The sequence below is a fragment of the Dromiciops gliroides genome, chromosome 1 (assembly GCF_019393635.1).
Source record: "Dromiciops gliroides isolate mDroGli1 chromosome 1, mDroGli1.pri, whole genome shotgun sequence".
NCBI classification, from domain to species: Eukaryota; Metazoa; Chordata; class Mammalia; order Microbiotheria; family Microbiotheriidae; genus Dromiciops; species Dromiciops gliroides.
Window position 1 is genome coordinate 597,111,533 of NC_057861.1, and position 22,443 is coordinate 597,133,975.

Here is a 22,443-nt window from a genome sequence, read left to right on the forward strand (position 1 = left end):
TCTGTCTTTTAGGTTCTGTTGTGCTGCTAAGTGGGAGAATTTGGAGTATTTAGTACTGACATTAATAGAGGGGGTTAAAGTTGAAATTCTTGGGGCAGTCTTTCTTGCTCTTTAGGCAGAATGTTGGGTGTTTATTCTTTACACAGCTAGGCAAAGTGTTGGTGATAATCAGTGAATAATCCTACCAGTTTTCTTTGAGCAGGTGCTCTCTGGGTATTTACAGACACACTATTCCTCAAAATGTGTCTAATGGTCATATGAACCCGCCCAAGAGAATAGGGGTTTCAAATCACTCTGCTCTTCACAGTGAAAACTAAATGGATTGGTGGGGGATCCTAACTAAAATCCAAAGTGGATAGTATAACATTAATCTTGATGTGTTCCTCTCATGCACTCATGGAATAAGGGAGCAGCATTATGTAATGTGGAAAATGGCAGATTTAGAGTCAGGGGAGCTGGCTTTTGCAACCTGTGTGACCTTGGGCTAGTGCCTCTTCGAGGGCCGCCATTTTCTCATCTGTAAAGTGAAAAGAATAGATTAGATCATCTATAAAGTCCCTCCACCTCAAAACCTACGATCCCTCCTCATTTTTATTTGTTTTTGTAAGAAAATCAAATAAATACTTTTCAGGCTTGGAAAAAAGTACCTTAAAGCTGTACCTTTCAGTTGTGACCCTCAGTCTCTGCCTACCTTCTCTCCAGAGCTGCTTGTGCTTGCCAGCATTCATGGTATTCTTTCACTGCCATTACTGGATTTTGTTTCGTTTTTATTTTTCCAGGGCATTTTTCTTCCTAAACACTGCTATAGAATTTTCTTGAAGGAAACTTTTCTTATTATTCACTTCAGCATCCCTTTCACCATTTATGTAGATAGTTGTACACAGCTATATTTGTACTTGTTTATGTATTTTTATATAATTTTATGTCTCTTATGTATGTCAGACTATATACACCCTGAAGACAGGGAATTTAGTTTTCTGTCTTTCTGATGCCTCTTTGTTTTCTATGTTTTACTATAGATCCTCAAGTATTCTTGACTGACTGATAAGGTATTTAACCAAATGATCTTGGCTGTCAGTTTTTTTATGTACCAGTCTTTCAAAAAGAGCTTTATTATGAGCTTAATATTAAAAATTAGATACATTAAAAATATTTGCAACTATTTACATTTTAATAAATTACTTTCAATGCATAAAATGCAGTGAAAACTTTTCAGTTGATCCTATAAGGCTCCATTAGGATTCTTAGTGTGTCATTTATTCACATTTACTTTTCCTCTTTTGGTTGTAGTTAGTTTACTATTTTCCTGGTTTTGCAGTTTTCAGTCAGTCAGCTAACATTTATTTATTTATTAGATCAGGCCTTTTTTTAATTAAAAAATTTTGAATAATTTTTTCAATTACACATAAAATGATTTTTGACATTCATTTTTTTGTTTTTTTGTTTTTTTTTTAAGTGAGGCAATTGAGGTTAAGTGACTTGCCCAGGGTCACACAGCTAGTAAGTGTTAAGTGTCTGAGGCCGGATTTGAACTCAGGTACTCCTGACTCCAGGGCCAGTGCTCTATCCACTGCGCCACCTAGCTGCCCCTGACATTCATTTTTAAAAATTTTGAGTTCCAAATTCAACCCCCTCTCTGAGATGGTAAGCATTTTTATATAGATTATACATGTGCAATCATACAAAATATTTCCATATTAATCATGTTGTAGAAAAAAAATACCCCTTTCCCCCAAACTGATGAAAAAAAATAAAGAAAATAAAAAATAGTATGATTCAGTTTGTATTCAGACTTCCTCAGTTCTTTCTCTGGAGGTGGAGAGCATTTATCACAACTTGGAATTGTCTTGTATCATTGCACTGCTGAGGATAGCTAAGTCATTCACAGTTCATCATACAGTATTGCTCTTACTGTGTACAATGTTCTCCTGGTTCTGCTCACTGTACTTCATATCAGTTCATGAAAGTCATTTCAGGTTTTTCTGAAATCATCTTGCTCGTCATTTCTTTTAGCACAGTAATATTCCATTACATTCATATACCACAACTTGTTCAGCCATTCCCCAACGATGGACATCCTTTCAATTTCCAATTCTTTGCCACCACATAAAGAGTAATATTTTTGTACGTTTGGGTCCTGTTCCTTTTTCTTTGCTGTTTTTGAGATACAGACCTAATAGTGGTACTTCTGGGTCAAAGGGTATGCATGGTTTTATAGCCCTTTAACCATAGCTCCAGATTGCTCTCCAAAATGGTGCATCATCAGTTAGCATTTATTAAGTTCCTACACGAACAAATTCAAATAGAAACAGGTTCCTGTGGCAGCATATTGACTAGGAAAGCCACAAATTAGCAGTATTTGCGTTGGATTGTAATTTTGCTTATTTTGTTAAACATTACCCAGTTAGATTTAATTTGGCTTGGGGCTCCCCTTGGGAGTTTTCCCAGCTTGTGGCCACAAGTTTGACACCTCTGGTGTTGTGAACTCCCTAATGATGAAATTCCTTCCACTAATGCAGATTGGCTACTCAGCTACTATTTCATCTCTCTTTTCACTTTCATTGTTAAACTTCTTGAAAAGATTGTCTACAACTGATATAGTCTCTTCCTTAATGCCCACTATCTCCTTGCAATCTGGCCTTTTCCTTTATTATCATATTGAAACTCTTCCTAAATGTAACCTGTGACCTCTGAGACATTTCATTGAAAAGACCTTTTTTCAGTCTTCATTCTTCTTGAACCTCCTACTGAATGCTCTTTCTCTACTTGACTTCAGAAACACAACACTCTTCTGATTCTCCTTTATCTTTCCATTCTTTCTACCTCCTTCACTGACTCTGATCTTTCTGACGTCTTAGAAAATGTTTTTCCAAAAGGTTTCTCCTTGGTCCTTTTATACTCTTTCTCTTAGCAATCTCATTTACTTCAAGGCTTTTCAACTATCTTAGCCCACTCCAAAAACTTTATCTCAAATCCTGACTTCTCATCTCAGCTCCAGACCTATATCTGCAATTGCCTGTAAGACATCTTTATCTGGATGTCCTACTGGTACCTTAAATTCAACATCTCCAAATATGACCTTATTATCTTATCTCCTCAACCTCTTTAATCTTCCTTACTTTGTTCTATCTACCTATCTCCCATGTTTATAACTATGCATTATCTTTGATTCTTGCCTCTCCCTCACCTCTTGTAACCAATTAATTATCAAGTCCTGAATCCACATCTCTCACATTCATCCACTCTGTTTTCTACCTACTACCATTACCTTGTTACCATCTTCCTGAACCACTGTAATAACCTCCTAACAGTCTCTGTTAATGTCCTGTTTTTTGCCCTTCCCAATCCCACCTCTGTAGTACTACTATAATAATCTTTCTTATATAGAGATCTGACCATATCATTACTCTGCTCAAAAATCTTAATGATTACCTGTTGACTACTAAGTAAAGTTCTAACTACTTAGTCTAGCATTCAAGGCTCTCCTAATATGGTACCACCCTACATTTCCAACATTTTTTCATATTACTTTACTCTATGTAAATTCCAGTAAAATTGGACGACTTTATCCTGCCCCTTCAAACATGTGCTTTCCTGCCATATCATTGCTCATAATATTCCCTATTCCTGGAATCTTCTCTCTCCCTTCACCTGCAAATCTAGGTTGCATAACAAAATTATCCCTTGTTTTTCCCTACTTTAAGATGTACTACTCACTTCCCTTCAAGTTTCTTGTTAATTTGACTTTACAACCAGTCCCTCCATGTTATATCACTCAGGTCCAAAATGTACTTCTTCTCATCACTTCTTCTGTCTTTTGAAAGATATCATTAAGAGATGTCAAAAATTGATTAGCTTCTTGGATTTTAACTGGAAGAACACTCCAACAGATGTTTACTAATTGAAATCCTCCATTACTACTGTATTTCCTTGCCAATTTGGTACTTATTTTCCATTTTCTCCTTCAGACTGGATGGTCTATGATACATTCTCATCACATATAATTTCTCTCTCTCTGACTTATCTTCAGCTAAATGTTTTGCACCATATTTCTCCCCTCTCATTCATAGATTTCCTTGCATGAGTATGTGTTCTTTATATTTTATTAATCCACTTTTTATCTTGTTCTTTTTGAATTGGGGATGTTGTTCCATTGCCACATTTCAGTCATGAGTCACAGTCCGTCAAGATTCAGTGAAGCCTGTGAGGTCACATTTATCTCCTTGTGTTAATACAAAATAATACATATCTCATTACTCATATTGTTAAACATTTTTGTAAAGATATGTGGCAGTGGATGTTATTGCTTCATATTATCTTGGGCATTGTCTTTTATGAATCACCCGTCTTCTCTGCTAATATTCTTCCTTTGGCTTACCTCCTGTTCTGTAAAGGAATCAGCTTTCCTTTTAAGTTTATAGGTTTTCCATAAAAGGATCACACTTAGTAGTAAAAGTTTTATAAAGCAATAAAAATTTTCTGTGGACTAGGAATTTGAAAACAGTTATAGACAGGCTCTGTTTCAAGAAAAAGAATAATAGCTGATGTTTATTTAGTGCTTTAAAGGTTTCTAATAATGCATGTTATATATATAGATATATAAATCTTATTTGATCCTCACAGTAACCCTTTGAAATAGATGCTCTGAGGAAACTGAGGCTTGGAGAGGTTAAATTTCTTGCTTCTGGTCATACAACTGGTGTCAGAGATGGTGCTTGAACCTAAGCCTTACGGCAAGTCTGGCACTATTTTTTACTACATCACACTGCTTCATTAGGAAGAGAACATAAGGGATTTGTTTTGTCTGTATCATTGTAGACAAGGAATAGAATGATGTTTATATGTACTCTTTTTTTTTTTTTTTAAGTGAGGCAATTGGGGTTAAGTGACTTGCCCAGGGTCACACAGCTAGTAAGTGTTAAGTGTCTGAGGCCGGATTTGAACTCAGGTACTCCTGAATCCAGGGCCGGTGCTCTATCCACTGCGCCACCTAGCTGCCCCCTATATGTACTCTTAACATTAGCCAAGGGATAATATCAACATTAACTATCTAAAACGGAACTGCAAGAATGCCCATAACACAGCTTAGTCTAGATTATGGTGAAAGCAGTTGATGACAACATTTTTTGGGCTGATGTCAACCCTGTCTTTTGGTCTTCCAATGAAAATGTGTAATGTTAGGGAACTCCTGTTTATCCAAGAGTTAATGCTAATATCACCATAGTGTGAGGTTTGGGTAAATTGAATCTAGGGAATAATAACAGTAGAAAGACCCAAGATAATAATTTGGTACTATAGTACTTAAGATAGTAGTATAGGTGCTAATTTTGGTTCAGACTGGACTTATTTATGATTGTAATAATGATATGGAAATCAACATATAAAGAGTTTCTTCCTGTCACCTTCATTGAAGGTGCCACCATATCTATGTCTTCTATTTTACTCAAACTCTACTGTGAAAGTGAGAGAACCAAAACTACTAGGAATTGTTAGCCTATATTTAAGAATATAGTTTTTACCAGAAAAAAAAAAAAAGAGCTCGCCTCAGAATCAAAAAGGCCTCAGTTGAAATCTTGCCTTTTATATTTTGTATCAGACTTGACAAAGTATATCACCTATCAATAGGTAACCGCATAAGATATAAGTTGGAGTGAAGTTACCAACTGGTGGCTGTAAGGCGAATTTCTTGATCTGCTAGTCAGAAAAGCCCGAGTTCAAATGCTGCTTCAGGCACTTATTAGCTGTGTGACTTTAGGAAAGTAAATGAACAACTCTCAGCCTCAGTTTCCTCATCTGTAAAATGGGGGTAATAATAGCACCTGCGTCCCAGGGCTGTTGTCATGTGATTCAAATAAAATAGCATAGAACGTACTTTACAAACCTTAAGGTGCTATAAAATGAAGGTTACTATTGTTATTATTCCTCATACAGATGAAATCAGGAGTTCACTCCCTGCCTTATCCTATTAGTGATATGAACCCACTGAATAAATGATACTTTTTAAAAGATTAAAAAAAACCAAAAAGAATATAGTTTTTAGGGGCAGCTAGGTAACACAGTGGATAGAGCACCAGCCCTGGAGTCAGTAGTACCTGTTCAAATCCAGCTTCAGACACTTAACACTTACTAGCTGTGTGACCCTGGGCAAGTCACTTATCCCCAATTGCCTCACTTAAAAAAAAAAAAAGAATATAGTTTTTACATGTTAAAATTGAGGTGTTTTTTTTTTTAATAAGCAGATCTTCTTATCTCCTATCTTCTATACTCCCCGCCATGTTAAGCACTGATCTCTTCTTTAGAGATATGAGGAACTGGAAATGTTGAAGGGTCAGGTATCTCAAGAACAAGAGCTGCGGGCTATTGTCGAAAGCTGCCTAATGGAACAAAACATAGCCATGAAAGATGTTCATACCCAGCTTGAGGAAACCCAGGCTGTCACAAGAGACATTGGGCTGATTCTGGACCAACTCAAGTAAGTAGAGAATCTCTTATGTAATCTCTGCCTGTAACCTGTGCATCCCAATGGAATGAATGCCAAGGAAAGCTGACATTACTGTAAAACATTGCTTTTTTTTTTCTTTTTTGGGGGTGAGGCAATTGGGGTTAAGTGACTTACCCAGGGTCACACAGCCAGTAAGTGTCAAGGGTCTGAGGCTGGATTTGAACTCAGGTCCTTCTGAATCCAGGGCCAGTGCTCCATCCACTGCACCACCCAGCTGCCCCAAAAGATTGCTTTTTAAAACACGAACACACAAAATCCTATTGACCTCAGTGAAGAAATCGCCAAACTAGTGTCCTAGTCAATGTTTGGCCGTTTATGGGTATACCCTATAATGTTTCTAAGGATTTTTCAGTCCAAAGCATAGGATCTTGTGGTACTTTGTAAAAATTCCAGAGTCTCTTTTGTGGAAAGGCAAAATATTATAGTGGAAGGAACACTGGATAGGGAGTTAGGATATAAACGCTCTAGGCCCAGTTCTGCTACTTACTCTTTGCAGGGCTGGGAAAAATCACTTCACTTTTTGGTGCCTTAAGTTTTTGTAATTCTGGGATACCAGGAGACAATATGGTGGAGGTTGGGAGAATTATTGGTCCTGCTTAGGAATTGAAGACAGGGTGGCCTGGTAGATGATTAGTAAAGAACTAAAGGGGTGGCTAGGTGGCGCAGTGGATAAAGCATCGGCCCTGGATTCAGGAGTACCTGAGTTCAAATCCGGCCTCAGACACTTGACACTTACTAGCTGTGTGACCCTGGGCAAGTCACTTAACCCCCATTGCCCCGCAAAAAAAAAAAGAACTAAAGAGGTGGAGAAAGAGAGTTATGGTCCTCTTATTGTGGCTCAGCGGGTTCACATATATATCAGCCTGAAAAAGTTTGGAAAACATTGGGTTAGAGGGACTACACTCTTGGTCTGACTAGGCTCTTAGATTAAATGAATCTTCATTTGCAGACATTACAGAAACTTCATGTTTGGCAGAAACATTCTGTGCAAGGAAGTTGGAGGAGAAAAAAAAGGCTAAATCTAATGTGAAAGAGGGGCACCACATGAAGTCCTTAGAGTTGGTGGACTTCTAAGAGAAGTAAAGCCTTTTGGAGGCACATTGCTTGATGAGGTGTATAAATGGAATTGGTTTTCTCATGTTAGGAGATGTGATCACAAGGAAGAGAAGTATATCTGGTCCAAATGACTTTAAAAAATAAATGTTTATTAATATCTTTGTTTGTCAGTTAACAGTTCCCAATGTATCCCTCCCTGACACCTTCCAGAGAGCAATCCCTAATAAAAAAATTTTGAAAAGTTCAGCAAAACAAAACATGTCAAAAAATCTGAATAAATCTTCTGTCAGAGGCAGCAGGTTGGGTTAGTATCCAACACCGGTTCCTCCGTCCACTGACGACTGGTCTAGATGAAGAAAGACAGAACATAGCCGTTCAAAGGTGCTTTCTTTCATTGAGTGACCCTGAACATACATCATTTTTTTAAAAATGGTTGGATAGATATTAGATCCTTAAGCCACTGCCTCTAGAGGTGCCTTCATCTAGTGATGCCATCATCTTCCTCCCCTTCTTTCAATCCTAGCAGAGCAGGATTAGTATATTACTCCTTGTGAATGTAACTGAGACTCAGCTTAATCCATGTGGATTCTACCATAAAAAAATTCCAGTTACTATACTTGGCATTGCTTTCTAACAAAGCCAGACCCAACCTTCTTCTGGTAGTGTATAATTATATTTCAAGCCAAAAAAAGTTAGGAATCTTGCTGCTGAAACATTCGGCAGTACATTTGGTGGTTGCCCGGGCACCTCTTCTTCAAACCTTTGCCTGGGAAATTGCCTCTTTGGCACACCAAGCATAACCAAGGCTGAGAGGGTTCTAAGTCGATTTGTTAACCAGATTGTTTATTATTTTGTCATGTGTCTGTCTACATTACTGTCTGACCATAATCAATTCTGAATAAGACATTTGGCTTAGAAACTTCTTATTAGGATGAAGGTTACTTACTCTTCTCTGGTTCTCCAGGTAGCTGGGAAACCTGTGGGGCTTTGGTGTAGTCAAATTAGACGAGTTTGGTGGGTAAAGAATTTGAAGGGACTGCTTACTTAATGCAGAAGCAGTAGAGAGATCATCCTGTTCCTCCACAGAAGCACTAGTCCCTACCACTTCTGGATAAGGCAAGATCTACCTGGGGATGCACTTTGGACAGTTAGTGTCAGGTGTATAGCACCTTGGTGTGGTGCTTATAGCTACTTACTTACCTGTGTTTTTTTGTAATCTTTACTCTGTTTCTTTATTGTTTTAAGGTAGGCCTTTAGACCCCACTGTAATTAGCCTTCTTCATAAAGTAAATGATTGTTTGCCTGACTGGGTGAAAAGGTAGCACTCTTGCTCTTCCTGGCTTTTATTTCTGAAAGGATAAGGGAGTATTTTGTGGTTGTATTTCTTTTTCTGGATTGTGTGGACTATTCATTTAATGGGACTTGGTTTTCTGCTTGATAGAGCTTGCCAGACTGAGCTGTCATCTCGAGTAAAACAGGAAGATACCCTAGGCCAAGTACCATCAACAAAAGCACACTTGGGAACTGGTAAGTGAAATACTCAAGGATTCCTTTGGAATCTGATGGGACCAGTTTGCTCATCACCTAGAAGAGAAAGACTTTACTAGTTGGAATAGGGCCAAAGCATATGGACAATACAGTTTCTTTTTTCTCTCGTAATTCCAAGTTGAATTCAGGAGGATCTGAATTCAAATATGGTCTCAGATACTTGATACTTACTAGCTGTGTGACTTAACCCTCATTAAGCAAGTCACTTAACCCTCATTGCCCAGCCCCCCCACCCCCCCCCAGAAAAGGTCTATCCTACAGGCTACAAGCCTACACTTTTAGGTTCTTAAATGAGTGCTATACTTGTCAAAGGCTTTTCTCGCATCCACAGAAATAATCGTTTCCTGATAATTTACATAATGCCACTACTTTTTCTGCTGTGGAATCATCCTTTGATTCTTTGCATATGTCCTATAAGACAAAAAATGTCAGTTCTTAATATTTGTTCTAAACAACCTGAGAAGTAGGGAAAGACAAAATAGGCCTCTGCAAATAAAACTAAGTTAAAAGCTTTGAATGACTGTCTGAAGTAACTGTGGACAGTACTGATTCTAGAGCACTAGTGCCTTCTGTTCCCTACTTTTTATTTATTTTTAAATCTGAGGAATTAGCTGCTGCCTTCTGCATGATAATCTTTCTAAACAAACTCATTCTCCAAGTATAATCACCCAGCTTGCCAGTTAGGAGAAATTGGTAGGTAACAAAGTCGACATCTGAGAAAAGTGCACTGTTGGGGCAGAGGGACAAGAATTCATCTGATCACAGCTATCACCTGAATTTTTAGTAGCAAGCACAGCTGGTAGCATGTATTTGCTTTTAGAGACCAAAAGCAAAACCATTCTCCAGATAAAGGGGCCCAAGGCAAAATTGTCAGTTGTTACCATTTCTTGAAATGTTTTTTCCTCAATTACATGTAAAGGTAGTTTTCCCAAATGTCTATTTATGCCAAATTCTCATGCTGTTCCTTAAGTTCTTAGAACCTGTCATGGCCAGGGCTTCCTCACTGAAATATCCATAACCTTATCCTGATTAAAAGATTTAGGGATCATCTTAGTTGTATTGATGAACTAATGCATGTTCTAATTGTTTCCAAGTAGCTTGTAACAAGAGTCAGCTGGCAATCATGTCACAAACTTTTTTCTAACTTTGGAACTTTCAGACCAGATGCTTATTTTGGAGATGCCTTTAGTACCTCTCAGACCACAAGTAGGCAACCCTGCTTGCTGCCAGCCACGTATCATCTTTTAGAGTCACCTCTACTTATTTCCCTCATGTCATCCCCAAACCACCCTCAATGCCCCTCCTTCCCCCTTTACTCAGCCAACGAAGTCAGATTGAATGATGGTAATTAGCATGCTGATACTCCTATAACCTGAGAAGCCAGTTTCTTGGAAAGCTCGCATTCAAAAGGATCTGCCCTGTGAGCTGGGGACATTGATATTTGAAATAAGATGCACTAAGCACAACTTATACCCCTCCTCCCCAGCACAGCCTTGTTTTGTCCATTATCAAGGAGATAGCTTGCAGGAGCAGAGTTACATTATCCAGCTGTATCCTGTTGCTAGGTGTTGAGAAGAAAGTTAATAAGGGGGGCCCCAAGAAATGAGTGAACTTGACAAGGAACAGACATTAAGGGAACATGCTAACCTGAAAAGTGTGGCCTCCAAAGGAAGGGAACTCTTCAGCTATCTGGAGCAGCTACCCAACTATGGAGTTTTGGATCCACTTACTAAAGATTCCTCCTAAAGGTGCAAGGACCAGTTTGTTGCACTGATTTGCTTTATATTTGATCTAACGTCAAATACTTTCAGTGACTACTACTTAATGGAGCTAGAAGCATGTTCAACATGACTTCAGTACCTGACTTATTGATGTCTTGTAGTGACAGGGTACCTGTGGCAATTACCCATCTCTTTCTTCCTTCAGGTTTTAAAGGCTGGCAGGCTTCTCTGAAGTCCATGAGCCTGTCTGAATTATCAGGAGCCCTAGAGGACTGTGTCAGCAACATTGGTGAGTTTCTAAGAGTGGGGAAGAATTGCATGTGATTTGGCCCCTTTTGAGTGATTCCTTTCTTTCCCTTAGAGCACATCATACTTGGTACAGAAGCCGTATCTAAAAAGGCTTAAGGAACTGAAATATGATCTAACAGTAAAAAGGCCTGAAGATATAGGAAGATTTTTTTCTTAAAGGAAAAGAACTAGCTCCTCAATAAGGGCAAGAACTGTTCAGTTTGTCTTTGTATTCCCTACACTTGCAGAGTAGGCATCTGTTTATTGAAGCTATGAAAAACTTAATCCTAAGGAAGAGAGGCTTGAATCTTCAAGTGTAAGCAGGTCAGCACTTGCAAGTTTGCTGAGGGCATTCTTCACAAACCTGAAACTGATGGTTTTAAGTACTGTTATTCCCGTTTTACAGGTGAGGGAACCAATGTTTGGAGATTAAGTAACACCGCTAGTCATGTGTCCACATTAAAACCAACACTTTATAGAAAAGGGACTATGTAAAAATGATACAAGGTTTTGCTTTGTGTTCCATTATTTCAAACCTTTTGTCTATAAGTTAGAAATCTCGAGTATGTAAAAAAGTGGTTGTAATTTATATAGTACATTCTACTGAATGAGACAGTGACCATCTCTGACGGGGTGCTCCAAATAGTAAATTTGATTAGAATGTATGAAGGCTTTGCAGAGAGAATCATCATAGCAACTCATATTTGTGTAGCACCTTAATGTTTGCAAATTGTTCTCATTTGATCCTCGCAGCAAGTAAGTACCGTTATGGCCCTACTCACAATACCACCTATGACAAGAGACACAGAAACCCTCTGCTATTGGCAGGAGCAGTTATGGCAACTTAGCTAATCTCCAGAATTTGTTGTAGTATACCTCACCTTATCCAAGGATGTCATCCCTAGAAATAGTTTCTTGTATCTACTGACCTTAAGTAGAAATCCACCCCGCTTGGTAAAACAGCAAGAGCATTAAAGCCTTGGGAGTCACAGGTTTTCCAGGGGCACCTAGAGAGTCTGAAGGGGGTCCAACAGGAGGCACTTATTCCCTGTATAAATCTAGTCTTCATAAAGAATTGAACACAATAATCCACTACAAAATTGGAAATTGCTATTTTATACACTTAGCACCACATTTTAGCCTTTCATCTAGAAGGACGTAGGTAGGATCACTGTTGCCTGCCAGACATTCTGCCATAGTAGCTCCCCCTTCTTTCCTTACTGGTTTAAAGAGTAAAAAACTATTTGTGGGTTGTTTTTTCCCCCCCTCTCCTTAGGGAAAGCTCTGTGTTCCATGAACCAGAACCTAGAAAAGCTGCAGGTCCTAAATGGGAAGCAGAACTGGAGAGAACCATAAACATACAAGATGGTGAGTGTTGAAGAAGCACACTGAGGTCCAAGTAAAATTAAGACAGGTCATCTCTTTACATTGAAATAGGAAGGTATCAAGCCAGCTGACAAGATTTCATTGTTTGTTTTTTAAATGTTAATAACAAGCCAGTTGTAAAAAGGGGGCTCTGTAGTTTTAGGGACCCTTTTAAAGAGCCAGATTGCCCCAGAAGGGGAGAGCAAAGTGGAAGTTAGATTGGTTGAGACTTTTCTTATAACCCAAATGTATATAGACAGACATGGGCTAATAATTTTTTGTTTGGCATAGACCTATATCATCATCAACTTGCTTTCCAGAATTTGACGTCGGGTGACCATTCCACCCTGAAACTGTGTGCCTGGAAGAATAAGTGGGTTGGGGCCAAGAGTTTCATCCCTCTATTTGCAACACCCTGAGGGGGGTGGTGGAGTGAGGCTGCCAGGAGCCCAGGAAACAAGGCCATCCTCAGGCCAGAGAGCAGGCCCTACCCACTGAGGGAGGGCGTATCAGTTGTGAGCACTGAAGAAGAACAAGGTGCAACAGATGAAGGAGAGCCAATCAAATGGCATGTGAATGTCTGTTAATTGTGGGCTTCCTTCTCAGACTTAAAGAGTCCAAATACATTCCTGCAGCACAAAGACAAATCCTAGGTGTGGGGTAGCACCCAACACCCCTGCAGATGGCTGCAATAAAACATTTTCCCACAGCAGGTGGCCACTTGGGCTTTAGTTTGGATACTAACACAAGGACCAAATCTGGATTTTCCTTTGTTTTCTGTAAAATAAAATTTGAATTTGTCAGCAATTCATTGGACTCGCTGTTGCATTTTGGCTTGGAAGATTTTTCAATGAAAATTCCCAAAGGGTGTGGCTGCTGGCTTTCTCCATGGGTACACCACAGGCTAACAGTTTGCTTTTTCCATTCCCCCATCCTTTCCAGGGTCCCAGCTTATTGCTGCCAACCACTAGTGCTGTGTTGACCAACTAGCACCCCAGGTTTCTAATGGTCCCCTTTAGCTAGATGCTGCTCCAGGGTTCCGCTCCTCTTTTAGAGCTGGCTATATGTAATGTCCAGATTCTTTAAACAAGAATTAGAAGGGTTCCAGGCTCATAGATATCCCAAGGTACAGCTGTACCTTGAGGGGAGGCCAAACGGGAGGGAAAAAAAATCAAGACACGTTTAAAGCATTAGTTTTGTCCATATTTCTCTTCAGGCCCTAGACTTTTTCTGAGCCCAAGATGAATTCCTTCCTACAAAGTCCTGTTCCCCAGCTTGCACATTTGCTAGTGGGATGGGAGAGCCCCTTAGAAGCCAACCAGGAGCAGAGAGGGAAATCCGTGTACTTTCCTACCTCCAGGGGAGACTGACCACAGCCTCTGAATTACTACCAACAACCTGACTTGATTAGGCTAGCAAAGAATATGCAGGTGTCCAAGGAGAATCATTTTGTATAATAAGTCGGCAGAGAGGACCCCCAATTTTTAACAAACTTCTAAATTCTTATATCAGCCTTGAGGCTTTTCCTCGCCCAGATCCCTCTTACCCACTCAACTCCCCTCTCTTCAGACTGAGGCTGCATCTGCCTCCCTCTTCATAGTGACTTACCCATACAACCCATGCTGTGAGCTAAACCAATGTGTTCAGTGTCATAGAACTGGGTCTCTCCAAAACTGAATGCCAGTCTTTTAAAGAGAATACTGAGGAAAGATGTGAACCTGGAGCTAGTTCACAGCAAGGTTGTTCAGCCACAAAAAAACTAGAAACTACTACAAGGTCCTGCACCTTTGTGAACCATCACTATTTTGGTGGTTCTTGGCATCTGATGCATGCCACACCCACACTTACCCCACCAAGTTCCTTATTCCTTACCACTTGTGAAAATCCACCATGGCCACTTTCTGCCCCCATTTGAGATACCAAGTTCCATTATCTTCTGTGAAACGACAGCCACGCCTGCTGCTCTAGCTCTCAAGTAACTGTCATTAGTCTAAATTTATCCTGCCCCACCAGAAGAAATTCCTGAATTGTAAGAGGTCTGTTCCCACCACACTAGGAAAAAGAAGTTATCCTTCTATACGGAACAGGAGAACAAAACAGATTCTTTGTTGGGGCCACATGGCTTTCCTTTCAGCCTAGGTCATACTGCAGAATAAATGGCATGAGGCTGAGAATCCTCCTGCCGTGGCCCTTGTTTGCTTAGATCACCAAGTGACCGATTCTCCTAGCCTAATTTTGCCCTTAGCATTTGCTCAGTGTAATTACCTCAAGCCACTTTTTTACAAGTCGAGTCACTCCCTATACTTCATTCCATAATCTTCACAGAATTGAATTTTACCCCAAATTGAAAATAAGTAAGGTACATTGTTAGGATTTGAGTTGGTTTGGTTTACATGTGCAGGGGAGGGGGCAGGTAGAAGAAATGTTCTAAAACTAAATGAGTTTTGTAACTACAGAAGATCCAGTAAGGGCCTACCACTGAGATCCACAAGAGCTCAGGCTAATTCCTGTTTTTTCAGCTTGGTCAGTATGAGCTCCAGTACAGAAGTCATTAAGATTGCCAGGTGTGCAGAGACCACACCTACACCATCACCCTCTTATAATGTCCTGAACCTAACACCCAACTTCTCTCAAGCCAGTGAATCTATCAGCACAACCCCGTTCCCACTTCTTCCTACTCAAAACTGTAAGACAGCAGAGCCTTTGTGACCTGGCTAAGTTCTCTCCCTATCAGTGTCCCAGAGTCAAAGCATTATTTCACCCAATTAGAACATGGTATTAACAAGGCCAAGGTCACAAGTTAGATACAGCCTGCTCTGAACGAAGAAAAACTGCTTTAGGTCCCCAGCTATAATACTGCCCCCATAGTCCTGGTCAGCTTTCTTAATACACACTTCCAGGGCAGCTAGGTGGCACAGTGGATAAAGCACCGGCCCTGGAGTCAGGAGGACCTGAGTTCAAATCCGGCCTCAGACACTTACTAGCTGTGTGACCCTGGGCAAGTCACTTAACCCCCATTGCCCTGCAAAAAACAAACAAAAAAAAAAATACACACTTCCAGGGATCTGAAAGGATATGGACGGCTCAGTGAGCACCACCTGGTCTACTCCTAAGAAAGCTGCATCTTCACAGACTTCTCCCCTAACCTTTGAGGCTCTCAGCAAGGAGTAATACCAGGATTCCAGGGATGGGCTGTCTAGCATCCCCTCTGCTGGAGATAAAAGGAGGGCCACACGGAAGAGCTGTCAAGCTACTTTATTTGTCTTTCCTGCTCAGATTTGTGTTCACACACACACACAACCAAGCCATAGCCCTTTCCCAGTCTTCCAGGGAAGGAGCATCCCCTATCCACCCCAGTCAGGCTAAACTGCCCAAGCTCTTTCAAAATAGGCAGAGGCAAGGTAAGTTACTTTAAAATCTCATCCATAGTCCACACAAGTATAAAACCTAACAATTCCAAAATAAGGAGAACCAAAAAAAGGCCCAGCCACATCCCACCAAAACCTTGATTCCTTCTCTTCTCTCTTTGGGCTGAGGAAATGGAACAAGCAGGAATATGTCAATGTAACCAAAAGCATCCTTAAGAATTAAGGAATCTTTTAAACCAGAACACCCTTATATCTGGGGCCCAAACCGAACTGCCCCCTTAAACAAAAGATTCATGCAAAGAAATGTTAAGGTCTTGACCTTGACCAGTGAAGGCCAAAACACTGAAGCTAGTGCTAATAAATGGATCACTCAGAAACTTGGACAGGTGCTGCTCCTTACCCTGTGATCTTTACCTAACCCCTCTACACAAACCTGAAGTGCCAGCCCAGGCTGCTGCTGCTGCTGCTTTGAAATGAAGCCAAAGAAAAGAGGACTACGAACAGGTTGGAGAAAGGAATGAAATGCACTCCTTTTCAGTCATGGGGGAAAGGGGGAGAAACCCCACACCTCTAAAGGATAATGATCTTGAGTCTTTTCTCAGCCCCCCGGGTATAGAAAAATTGGAAAAAAAAGATGGGGCAGGGAAAAGAGACAGGGAGAGAAAACCCAGCCTAAGGGATGGAGACTGTATAGCTTCATGATGAAGCTGTCTGCTGTTGCTCCAAGGCTTTTTTCTGTTTTTCAGTAGCAGCAGCCAAGGCCTCAGCCAGCTTATCCTCAGGCATCATGTTCAGCACCTTCAGGGCAAAGAGCAGCTGGTGCTTGGCAGTGCTGATGAAGGCATTGCTAAGGAAGTTGGGGAACCCACCAACTCGATCCTTCTGGGTGTACAGGGGAACCCGGACCAGGCCCAGCACCTGCAACAAGAGCAGATAGGGCAATCAGGAAACCCAGCTGGACAACTAGGGCTGGGCCCCCTCCTGCTGAGAGAGGGGCCTGGAACTCAGCTTGGAAGCCACATCAAGCTTCTAGGGTGGTGAAAAAAAGCAGTAATGTGTGCCAAGGGCTCAGAGGGAGACACAAGGCACCAGCTGATGAAACACAAGTCGGTTAACCACTTGTAGACACCAAGGCTTGAATCCAAGGTTCCGATTACCCCTTTGGAAGCTTGCTGAATAGGAAAGTCATTTCAAGACTTTTTATGACATTCCTTAGCTAAGGGGATCAGTTTACATGTCAATTTACAAATCCACACCTTCCTGAATTCCACGTTTTGATTATACAGGCTCTGTCCTGGGAAGCTCCCAAACCTTTGCTTTCCTTTCTTTTCCTAGCCTACAAACCCCAAACACCCCTAAGACCCTTATGATCCCCCTTTCCCCAGCCCAAGCCCCAAACACACCCAAATTCAACACTCTTCTCTATGCACCCCATGCCCCTCAACCATTCCACACCATCTTCTCAATCCCATAAAACCTTAACCTTCCCAAATCCCACTCCTACATTTCCCACCTATTGTCCTCAAAAGCAACGCCCTGTTCCCCCGCCCAAGTAAAACTCCCTTAGTAAACTCGGCCCACACCACCAAATCTACTCCCCACTCCCAGGATTGGCAATGGCAAGAAGCATCATAGCGGATGTAACACGCCCCTGGCCCCGACTGCAAGCCCTGCTTCCACCTGCCTGTCCCCTGGTCCCTGGTCCCTGGTCCCTGGTCCCTGGTCCCTGGCCCCTGGCCCCTGGCCCCCGGCCCCCGAAGCCCTTCCCTCCCGGCCAAGCGGGCACTGACGGCGGCCGGTCCTGGCGAGCCCTTTGTGTATGTCCCCACGGCCTTAATCAGGAGCGCCACCCCTCCCCCCCAACTGCCCCGCTGCCAACAGGCGGGAGCCCGGCTCCCCCGGGGCCCATCGGGGCGGGCCGTGTTACCCCAGCGCCGCCAGGCGGCCAGTGCCAAATCCCTGGGAGGGGTGGGGGTGGGGGTGCTCGCCTCCCCGCCCAGGATACGCCACCTCCAGCCCGTGATCCCGGGAGTGCACTGCACTGATCTCAACCGCGTGCAGCTCCTCCAGGGTGAGCTGCCTGGCGTAGAGGTGGGCCACGACGCGGTGGGGGCCCTCGGTGAGATGCGAGCTCAGGTAGTCCGCCTCCGTCAGGCGCAGGTAGCCCAAGCCTAAGCCCAGCACCCGATTGAGCCCGTCTTCCAGGGACCAGTACCGGCGATCCACAAACCCCCCAGGGAAGCCAAGGAGCCCATCAAAGCGCATCTGCATCTGCAAGAGAACCGCACGGGTTAACTGGGCCCGAGGCGCGGGCAGGCGCCCTGCGGCGGCGGCGCCCGACTCCGGGCCGGCTGGGACCCGCTCCGATCCTCGCTGTCAGGGGCTGGGTGCGCTCAGCCTCGAGACCTCACCCGCGGTCGGGCGGAGCGGCTCCCTCCTCGAGCCATCCCTGGCACTCCCCTTCCCTCGGCCCCACCCGGCTCCCCGCTCCCCAAACCGGGTCCTGCCCCACCCCCCCACGGCTTCCCAGAGCCTCAGCCCGCGGCTCCCAGCTCCCTCAGCCCGGCCCGGCCCCGCCCACCCTCCGCCCCGGAGTCCGGCCTCACTCCCCCTCCGCCCTCACCAGAACCGAGAAACGCATAGGGATCCGCCCGAACAACTGTCCGGGATTGGCTGCGTACAGCATGGCGTGGCAAGAGTGGCTCCAGCCCGGCCCGAGACGCATAGCCTCCCCGCGGCTGATCTGCTTCAGCTCCGGCACCCGCGAAGCCGACATCTTGCCCGCCAGGACGCAGCACGCCGAGGCAGCGGAGAAGTAGGCGCGGCCCCACCCCCCTCCCTCGTGTTTCCACCAATCCCCGGAAGGGAATCCGGGCTCTCCCCCGCCCCTCTAATCTCGCCAATCACTGGAGCACGTTGCCAGACCGTGGCCAATCGATAGGCTCGATCTTGCTTTGGTTTGCCTTTGTCCTAAAAAGCAGCCAATCATGTTCCAGGCTTCTCCTCGCCGTTTGTCATTTACAGGCGGGGACACAGGAGGAGGGAGGGGGGGGAGGGGGTGGCTAAATGATTGACTTATCCTCAAGCCAATCGTTGTAGAAGATTCTGGAGGTTGGTCTCAGGGAGGATTTCGAGACTGTGATTGCCAAACATACAACGCCCCCAATCCCGCCTACCTGCCGGCGGAAGTCAATGGAATGTTTGTATTTTGGCCGCGCCTCCCCCGCTGCCCCAGAAAGTTCCGTTTCCAGTTGGGCAGTTTAGTTGAGAGGGGTGTTTGTTCCCGGTCTCAGGTCGTTGCGGGTGTGAACCTCCCTGTAGTTCGTTCGTCGCTTTTCGAGTAACTTGTTTCCCAGTGTTTGTTTAGGGCGCATTGCAGCCATGGCCGTGGCTTGCCCGTTGCTTCTCTCGTGCAGAGCTGGGGCCGAGAGATGCCCCCAGTTCGGAGCCTGATCCTCAAGGTGTTGCTTTTGCCTCGTCAGTTTCGGCTCTTACGCGAAAGCAAAGCTATGAGGGTAGGAGGTTCTTCTCGCCCCTTCGAGGCTGTGATGTTCCCAGAGAAAAGGGGCTTCAGAGAATGGAGGGGTGTCGGGGTTACTTCAACTTATAACTCAAGAGAGGAAGAACAAAGGAAAAAACTCGACAAGTGTGGCGAAAACTCACTTCATTGTCTTCTTTACAGAAGTGGTGGACTATGGGTGTCGAACACTGAATATGCCGCCAACCTCGGGTTGTGTTCTTTAGTTTTGCTGAACTACCCCTCCCCCATTTCTTGTTTGTTTGTTTGTTTTTGGTGAGGCAATTGGGGTTAAGTGACTTGCCTGGGGTCACACAGCTAGTAAGTGTTTAGTGTCTGAAGTCGGATTTGAACTCGGGTCCTCCTGACTCCAGGGTCAGTGCTCTATCCACTGTGCCACCTAGCTGCCCCCCTCCCCCATTTCTTGTTACAAAGGATAGCTCAATGGTTAGGGTAAGGCTGAGGAGATAGAGGGTGTCCCAAAAGTCTTAGTGCAGCTTTACGCATTAATAGCTTAAACTATTAATTATGACCTTTTAAGCTATTAATGGGATATCCTGTATTTAAAAATGATGGTGCTGTTAAAAAAAACAAAAGGTTTTATATATATATATATATATATATATATATATGCCCGTTAGAGCAGCTAGATGGCACAGGGAATAGACCACTGGACTGGGTTCAAATCTGCAGGCACTTATTAGCTGTGTCACCCTGGGCAAGTCACTTAACCCTGTTTGCCTCAGTTTCTTCATCTGTAAAATGAGCTGTCAGAGGAAATGGCAAACCACCCCAGTATCTTTGCTAGAAAAACCCCAAATGAGCTCACAGAGTCAAACGCAATTGAACAGCAGCAACAAAAATTGATTCCATCATCTTTCAAAGGTTAGCTCAAATGTTAGCCTACAGAAAACCAATTCTGATCTGTCTCACTCCCACCTCCCAGCCCCAGCCCCTCCTCTTCCCCCCCCCCAGTTGCTAGTTGCTAGTGTCAGCCCTCTGGAAGTTCTTCGGCATCTATTTTAGTTAAAGTCTTCAATATGAATGTCACTTTCCTCCAAAAGAAAGTGAACTCCTGCAGGGGAAAGACTGGTTTAGATTAAGTGTCTGAGCTAGGATTTGAACTTAGGTTTTCCTGGCTTCAGGGCTGGTACTCTATCCACTGCACTGCCTAGCTACCCTTGCTTATCTAGTCCTAACCTCTCTGCTGATTTCTATTCTTGAATTTCCAGCTTTCTGTTAGACATCTTGAACCATAAACATACTGAAACCAACATGTCCAGAACTGAACTTATCTTTTCCTCCTAACTTTCCCATCTTCCTAACATCCCTATTATTGCTTAAGGCACCATCATCCTTTCTATCACTTAGGTTTGCAACCTAGGTGTCATCATCAATTCTCACTTTCCACGTCCAATATGTTGTTACAAATGTAAGATTGACAGCCCTTGACATCTCTCACATATGCCCTTTTCTCTCCTCTGACACTGCCACCAGCCTGGTACGTGCTTTCATCATCTTACACCTGCACTACTTCAGTAGTTGGCCGATCTCCCAGCATTGTCTCTCATGCACGCCAAAGTGATCTACCTAACATGTAGGGTCCAACTTATATTACCTCGCTACTCAATAAATTCCAGTGGCTCCCATTGCCTTGAGAATCAAAAATAAAATCCTCTGTTGTGCAAAGCCCTTCATACTTGGTCCCCTTACCATTCCAGTCTCCTTATACTTTATACCAGTTCACAAACTCTGTGATCCAGTGACACTGGATTCCTTGATGTTCCTTGAATAAGATACTCAATTTCCAGACTCTCAGCATTTCTAGTGGCTGCTGGGTCCCAAGCATGGAATACTCTCCTATTTTAATTTCTGCCTCCTGGCTTTAGCCCGGACTAGACTTCCACCTTCTACTGAAAACCTTTGCCAATCCCCCTTAATTGTAGTGCCTCTTTCATGATCTCCAGTTGGTACATAGTAGTTCAATTGTTAATTCCCCCATTAGACTGAGCTCCTTGAGCAGAAGCCTCTTTTGTCTGTCTTTGTATCCCCTAAACTTAGCAAAGGGCCTGGCACAGAGTGGGCACTTATAAAATGTTTACTCGTGGACCATTTCATTGCCCTCCCTATTCAGGAAGCCTCAGAGGTGCCCTGCTGCCTTTAGGCTAAAATACAAATTCCCCTGGGGTTTAAAGTCCTTCGTAATCTAGCTCCCCTCTCCAGTCAAACTGGGATTTGCTATTACCTACATGGAACATTACATCCTCCACTCCTTGCCTCTTGGCAAGGTAAGAAGTTATAGCTGTGCCCAAAATGCTACAAAAGCCCCATCTCCATCAAATCCAAGCTCTGCTTAGGCAATGATATCACAGGCTCCACTCCTAAGATCTGTTCTTCCACCAGCACCACGCCCCCCCCCCCAGTGGAATGTAAGCATTCTATGGGCAAGGACTATTGTTTCCCCCCCCCCCATGAGGGTTAAATGACTTGCCCAGGGTCACACAGTAAGTGTAAAATGTCTGGGGCCACATTTGAACTCAGGTCCTCCTGGATCCAGAGCCTGTGCTTTATCTACTGTGCTGCCTAGCTGCCCTCAACTATTATTCTTAATCATGTCTCCTAGTGCCTCACATAGTGCCATGCACTGTTGTTTTAGTAGTTTTCACTTATGTTCAAACCCAGCCTTTTTTGGGGGGGGAGAGGGGAGTGGTTCCTTGCCAAAAGGAGCAGCTAGATGACAATGAATAGAGCATAGGGCTTGGAATCAGGAAAACTCATCTTCATGAGTCCAAATCTAGCCTCAGGCACTTACTAGCTGTAACCCTGGGCAAGTCACTTCACCCTGTAGTAGCTCAGTTCCTCATCTATAAAATGCAGACACACTGGAGAAGGAAATGGCCAGGTACTCCAGCATCTTTGCCAAGAGAACCCCAAATGGGGTCACGAAGAGTTGGATGTGACTGGAAAACAAATGAACTTACTCCTTGGCAAATATACAGCAGTGATTTGCCATTTCTTTCTCCAGGTCATTTTACAGATGAGGAAACTGAGGCAAAAAGGGTAGAGTGACTTAACCAG

General features: G+C 43.3%; 2 protein-coding genes across 6 annotated transcripts in view; one reads left to right on the forward strand and one right to left on the reverse strand.

Moving 5' to 3' along the window:
• The window catches only part of ANKS3 (ankyrin repeat and sterile alpha motif domain containing 3), a 46,595-nt gene extending 33,306 nt beyond the window's left edge, over nucleotides 1–13,289 (forward strand). For all 4 annotated transcript variants that reach the window (XM_043987858.1, XM_043987868.1, XM_043987876.1 and 1 more), the window contains 5 exons: nucleotides 6,300–6,472; nucleotides 9,000–9,085; nucleotides 11,033–11,116; nucleotides 12,392–12,483; nucleotides 12,801–13,289. In XM_043987858.1, the coding sequence (XP_043843793.1) occupies nucleotides 6,300–6,472; nucleotides 9,000–9,085; nucleotides 11,033–11,116; nucleotides 12,392–12,471 (423 nt within the window). In that variant the 3' untranslated portion in view covers nucleotides 12,472–12,483; nucleotides 12,801–13,289. The remainder of the gene's footprint in view (nucleotides 1–6,299; nucleotides 6,473–8,999; nucleotides 9,086–11,032; nucleotides 11,117–12,391; nucleotides 12,484–12,800) is intronic.
• Nucleotides 13,290–15,513: 2,224 nt separating this feature from the next.
• Nucleotides 15,514–18,675, reverse strand: NUDT16L1 (nudix hydrolase 16 like 1). 2 transcript variants are annotated; one of them, XM_043974000.1, is made up of 3 exons: nucleotides 18,530–18,643; nucleotides 17,859–18,119; nucleotides 15,514–16,766 (listed from the first exon to the last, which is right to left on the reverse strand). In XM_043974000.1, exons 2-3 carry the CDS (start codon nucleotides 18,117–18,119, stop codon nucleotides 16,545–16,547), a joined length of 483 nt encoding a protein of 160 aa, XP_043829935.1. In that variant the 5' UTR covers nucleotides 18,530–18,643; the 3' UTR covers nucleotides 15,514–16,544. The 2 variants fall into 2 exon arrangements, with proteins under 2 accessions (XP_043829935.1, XP_043829872.1); XM_043973937.1 differs by having other exon boundaries at nucleotides 15,519–16,766; nucleotides 18,472–18,675.
• Between the last annotated feature and the right edge of the window lie 3,768 nt (nucleotides 18,676–22,443).